This window comes from Parambassis ranga, chromosome 2, assembly GCF_900634625.1.
Source record: "Parambassis ranga chromosome 2, fParRan2.1, whole genome shotgun sequence".
NCBI classification, from domain to species: domain Eukaryota; kingdom Metazoa; phylum Chordata; class Actinopteri; family Ambassidae; genus Parambassis; species Parambassis ranga.
In genome coordinates, this window is record NC_041023.1 from 2740066 (window position 1) to 2746360 (window position 6295).

The following is a 6295-nucleotide window of genomic DNA, read 5'->3' on the forward strand; positions in this document are numbered from 1 at the left end:
ACATACAAGACAAACAGACATGACTGCATTGTTTTATCTGGAGCTCCAACAGGGCGATGATGACAAAACCCGGCACTCCCTTCCTCTTCCGGTCCTTGCCTTTGAGTCTAGGAAACCCCTTCTTGAAAAGCTCACATTTCAGCCAATCAGCGCCGGAGCTGCATCCACAGCAGCCAATCAGTAAGCTCGGAGAGAGTAAAGGCCGCCTCCCAAGCCTTTATTTACACCAGCTGGGCTGCGCTGTGAGACTGTCTCCTCCTCACTCAGAGCCTGTCAGCCTGTCAGCGTCCAGTCAGCGGCTCAAAGCTCTGCTACACCTCACTCCTGACCACCATCCATCATGAGGGAAATCGTGCACATCCAGGCCGGCCAGTGCGGGAACCAGATTGGTGCCAAGGTAAGAGGAAGGAAGCTAGTTTGGCTAGTTTTAAGTCTTTATTTAGAGTGTATGGGTTTACTCCTTCTTTAGTTTTATGTGTCACAATTTAAGACAAAACAGGAGCTAATAACAAACTGTTGCTTTGGTAAAAAGTTTGTATATTGTTTCTTTGTACCTATTAATTTTTATTAATACATTAATATCCCTTTAAAAACTGTGCATTAACTTTGTGGTGAAATATTATAACGGTGAGCGACACAAAAATGGAGTCACAGGGTTTGTAATACTGCAGCCATTCTGGAGGAAGTCATTTCCATTAATCTGTGTTTGCCTTGTATATGAATACAGTAACAAATCTGACATTTGGAACTGTTGGCAAAACAGTGACTCAAGTCACTGAGCCATGATTAATGAAGCCGGGCCGGACTCGAGCAGACGCGCAGAGCCAGCTGCTGTCTTGGCTGCCTGGTGAGGTGGAGCCTTTGTCATGGAGAAGAAAAGAAGACGAGGGAGGAAAGAAAGGAGAAACTTGCTGAGGCAGAGGAGAGGAACGCAGCAGGAGGAGGGTGAAGAGGGGGGCGAGATACAAGTGGCTCAGTGTCGGTGGCCTGAAAGCACAGATCAGTCAGTGTGTGTCACATGCACATGCCCCCAACCAAACCCCACCCAGACTCAAACCAGTCATCACCCAGAAATCCCCATTTACACATGTGTGATAACAAGTGTTTTTTAAATCAGAGCTTCTTTATTGATCAAGATTTACTGAGCTTATACATCACAAAGAAACATAGCAACACAGTGGATAGAACGCCTGGTAACTTGTACAGAAAATGACCTCTTATAAGTTATTATCGTATATTTGACCCCATTATACACTCGCCCAGCTGAGCTGCTCTGTGGGGACAACAACAGGCGTGGCGGCAGCATATGGGGTGACTCTACTACTCAGTGGCCCTAACACGTGTTTTTACAGGACTTAGCAAGGCTGAGATCATCCTCATTTCACAATGGATTAACTCTGCATGAATTCACTCACTTACCCCGTCCAAATGAAATCTCCTGCACTGCTGGAAACCATCACATGCGTTGAAATTAAAGATCAGACGGAGAGACGCTGATTTCAGCTCGCTTATTTTGTTCAGTATTTGCTTCTCTAGTAAGATGTTTTAGGTTTTTTTTTCATTCCTAAGTGACAAAAGAGCTCAACTTGTTGCCATGGTGATCACATCAGGATGGATTCAGGGGCAACCAAAGACAGGCGACGACGGTGGAGATTTTTTTTTTTGTCCACCAATGTCACACACATCTCAGAGACATGCCAGACCCTCCTCCACTTATCTCTCCCTCTTTCCCCTTAAACACTCACACAGTCCAAGGCACAGATTAGGGTCAGTTGACTGAGCTGGTGTGACAGTCGGTGTTCTTGTCTTAACTGAGTTTGGCGTTAATGTCTCAGCCTGTACATGTAAGGCTGACTGAATCCTGTGAGAACACTGTGCTCTTACAGACCTGTGAGTGGAACAAAGAAATTCTAGTGTAATACTCCAGTTTGCCCAGATAATTGTGCATCTCCATGGTCAGTAAACACACTCGTATATTACAGGATGACCACAGCAGCAGCATGCTTGAACATTTTGCTGTTTTTAGTCGTCTTGTGACCGCAGAAGGTAATCAGATCTCAGCGAGTCTTTCAGGAATCACAGAGGACTCCGTTTTCTCTCTAATATGCTTGCAGTGATGACCTTAATAAGCAACACAAAGACATCTTTTTAGAAGCCATGCTTCCAAGCTGTGACTGAAAACACAGCAGTCAGTTTCAACTAAACTCCGCAAAACATTGATTTTTGTGGCATGACTTTAATTTGAAAGTTAAAGGATCCGATTTTAGCTGTTTGAAATTAAATGTGTTAAGTGAAGAGACAGTCATTGAGTGACCTGTCTGAACTCTGTGTGTGTGTGTTTAGTTCTGGGAGGTGATCAGTGATGAGCACGGCATCGATCCGACAGGAACCTACCACGGAGACAGCGACTTGCAGCTGGACAGGATCAGTGTGTACTACAACGAAGCCACTGGTAAGTTCATCCTGAGTGTGACGTTAGCTGAAGTGAAATAAGACTTCCACCTGGTGGCGAAATGGGCTCACTGCAGCTGATGCTGTGGTGTTGCCCAAAATCATCCATCATGTCCTGATTTGTTTACATGATGAGATTCTCAATAAGAAGGGGTTATATTAACGATATGTATCATGTGTGTTATGTATGTTATCAGTGTTAGCTCAGTGCTGTAAATTAAGTGGAGTAGTTCACATATTTAGATAGGTAATCAAAATGTGAGGCATGCTGCTGTTTGTAATGTTTAACTCCATCTGGTGGCCAAATGAGGTAATAACCTGAGCTGTGCTCAGCTAAAGCCCACATGAACTATGCTGCCACAGTGGTCACAGCGCAGACCAGTATGGAAATAAAACCTCAATGTCTTCATTTTTGGGTTCTCTCTTGTCTCTTGTGTTATTTTCTGTCGGTTACAGTTAAATTCTTTATTCACTTGTGCATGTGTAGGGGGGAAGTATGTACCCAGAGCCATCCTTGTTGACCTGGAACCAGGCACCATGGACTCAGTCCGGTCTGGACCCTTTGGACAAATCTTCAGACCGGACAACTTTGTGTTCGGTAAGAACATACTCCTTTTTTCTTTTTTTTTTTAACAAGGCCTTATTTTTTTTTTCAATTTATTACACACACATTTAGAAAAGTCATGGAGCTGTTTTTGCAGATGGCGTTTGCCTCCCTGCTCTCACAGTGGGTTTAGGCTCCAGTTGAAAGATGAACTGCGGATGTTCCCATTTCCCTACTTTTGCTTTAGTCACATCCTGTGCATTTGACAAAATTAGCTCAACTGTCTGTCCTAGATGCCACAGACGAGCTCACTCCAGCACAAAATCCCAGTGTGAAACCATCTGGACCATCTTTGATTTCTGCTTGTCTAATTTTGACTAAAGACTGAGTGCGATATGTACAGTTCCATCATTTTTCTAGATCTGGCTCTAACCTACACTATTTTTCCAAAGGTCAAAGTGGAGCAGGAAACAACTGGGCCAAAGGCCACTACACAGAGGGGGCAGAGCTGGTGGACTCTGTCCTGGACGTGGTGAGAAAAGAAGCCGAGAGCTGCGAGTGTCTGCAGGGATTCCAGCTCACACACTCCCTGGGTGGAGGCACCGGGTCTGGTATGGGAACCCTGCTCATCAGCAAGATCAGGGAGGAGTACCCCGACCGCATCATGAATACCTTCAGTGTGGTTCCCTCTCCAAAGGTAAAGTATCTGACCCCACAGGCTGCAGGAAGGCACCATGTGTATAAAGAGGAAATCATTAACACTTAGGTTAAATCTCATCTGTCCTCAGGTGTCGGATACCGTGGTAGAACCGTATAACGCCACGCTGTCCGTCCATCAACTGGTCGAAAACACAGATGAGACCTATTGCATTGACAACGAAGCACTTTATGACATCTGCTTCCGCACTCTCAAACTCACCACACCCACCTACGGGGACCTCAACCACCTGGTTTCAGCCACCATGAGTGGCGTTACCACCTGCCTGCGTTTCCCCGGTCAACTCAACGCCGATCTGAGGAAGCTGGCCGTCAACATGGTGCCCTTCCCCCGTCTGCACTTCTTCATGCCCGGCTTTGCCCCTCTCACTAGCCGGGGGAGCCAGCAATATCGCGCCCTGACCGTGCCTGAGCTCACCCAGCAGGTGTTTGACGCCAAAAACATGATGGCGGCTTGTGACCCTCGCCACGGACGCTACCTGACGGTGGCTGCTGTGTTCCGTGGGCGCATGTCCATGAAGGAGGTGGATGAGCAGATGCTGAACGTCCAGAACAAGAACAGCAGCTACTTTGTGGAGTGGATCCCCAACAACGTCAAGACAGCCGTGTGCGACATCCCGCCACGTGGCCTCAAGATGGCCGTCACCTTCATCGGCAACAGCACAGCCATACAGGAGCTGTTCAAGCGCATTTCTGAGCAGTTCACCGCCATGTTCCGCCGCAAGGCCTTCCTCCACTGGTACACCGGCGAGGGCATGGATGAGATGGAGTTCACCGAGGCAGAGAGCAACATGAACGACCTGGTGTCTGAGTACCAGCAGTACCAGGACGCCACGGCCGAAGAGGAGGGAGAGTTCGAGGAAGAGGTGGAGGAGGATGCCTAAAAAATAACCTAAAATGAGAAAAAAGAAGAAAAAAAAAGAAAAAATAGTGACGTGAAATGAAGGAATGTAGCAGAAGAGAGAGGAAGGTGGAGGTCTGAGTCGGTAAATGGAAGAAATGATGGCAGGACTGAAAGGTGAATGTAGAGAAGCAGGAAGGAAATGACGTATGACCAAATCAATGTGCCATGGTTTACAGTTCGTTTCTGACGTCATGTAGGCTGGTTTTATCAAAACTAGTCTCCAAATATCTTCAATAATCAGACACACTGCTCACTGTCTGCTTCATCGTGTTCATCGTTTTTTGGTGTTTAATGACAATTTAAACTAAAAACATCAAAGTAGTGTCACACTCCACCTCATCATCATTGATTAGTCACTACTTTATCCAAACAAGCTCCAAATTTGCCAAATATTTATCTATTGTATTGAACCAGTATTATACATTCAATGGACAAAGTCACCGTTTTAAATCCTTTTAAACATGTACGTCTTTATTAATGTTTATAAATACAACAGAAGGATCCAGATCCACTGCTCCTGTCTTTTTATGTGACTTGTTTGATGTATAGGTAGAATCTCTGCAGCTGTAGAATCAGGCCTGAAACCTGAACGTGACCTCCAAGCTGTGAAATCATCAGTGTTACCTACTTTTATCAGTGTTTGTTATGGTTTTCTTGTCATAGGTGAGACAACACTCTCAGTATTGTTTCTGTTGTTAAGTTGCTTTGGCATCTTTACATAGGACTGTTTGCAATAAATCATGGTGTGGTTCAGTCCTCTGCTTGCAGAGATGAGGCTGTTTGCTTTGTCACCGTTTCTCAGTCTGTGTCCATATCCTTGTTTTCTCATTTAGCGACTGCAGCCACATCGATGTGTAACCAGGAGTTACAGATTCTTTAAAGTGTTTTATCTAAAGTATACTGTGACTTTACGACGCTGCAGTGACAGAGATCAGGTCCAACTGCAGGATTTTTCTCAGACGCCAGCCAACGTTGTGAGGAGGATCACACACACAGACAAATGTACACATAAAAAAACATTGTGTTAAGTGTGGAAGCCGTAATGTGAATCTCAGTCGTGTTTTATTTGTGTGTCTTGAGCAGTTTTGTGTTGGATCCCTTGAACTGTGAAACATTTGGGAGAAATAAAAAGGTGTTTGTATTAAAAAAGCACACTCTCATGTTGTCGGTTATCATTGATGATCAGATTTTAGCGAGGTGCTTTTTTAGTCCTTCCACGAAGTCATTACACTGAATATAACAACAACAGACGGGCGTTATGGGTTATTCCCAGAAACCAAAGGGTGTGTTTTAATGTTTGGTAACCTTCCACTACATCTCAGTGATCTCACACAGAGACCTGGATCTGTGTGGGCTCCTATAGGGCATCTCCTGCTCTCTGAGGCCTCCATAATCCAGGGATGAATAATGCTTATACTTCAGGAGCCACTACAAATAAGTAAATAAATAGTATTCAGACAGGTCCTCCTGTGGTTCAGCTGATGAATTAGCGGCAGCGACAACCCCTCAAACTAAACTCAGGACCTTTGACAGGGGACCAGCACTGCATTATGATAGAAGCAGGACCTCCTGCAGGATTTACTGCCAACACACCTCTGAAAGACTTCAGGGTATTTCAGTAATCCTACAAAAAAACACGGCCTGTCAGCTGACGTGGATATGAAAGTATGAGTAAGAAC

General features: G+C 45.2%; 1 protein-coding gene across 1 annotated transcript; it reads left to right on the top strand.

Annotated features, from left to right (window-relative positions):
• The first annotated feature begins 260 nt into the window (after positions 1-260).
• On the top strand, positions 261-4633 carry LOC114453190 (tubulin beta chain-like). The gene is made up of 5 exons (XM_028432957.1): positions 261-397; positions 2344-2452; positions 2939-3049; positions 3448-3692; positions 3784-4633. Exons 1-5 carry the CDS (start codon positions 341-343, stop codon positions 4594-4596), a joined length of 1335 nt encoding a protein of 444 aa, XP_028288758.1. The 5' UTR covers positions 261-340; the 3' UTR covers positions 4597-4633.
• The last annotated feature ends 1662 nt before the right edge of the window (positions 4634-6295 follow it).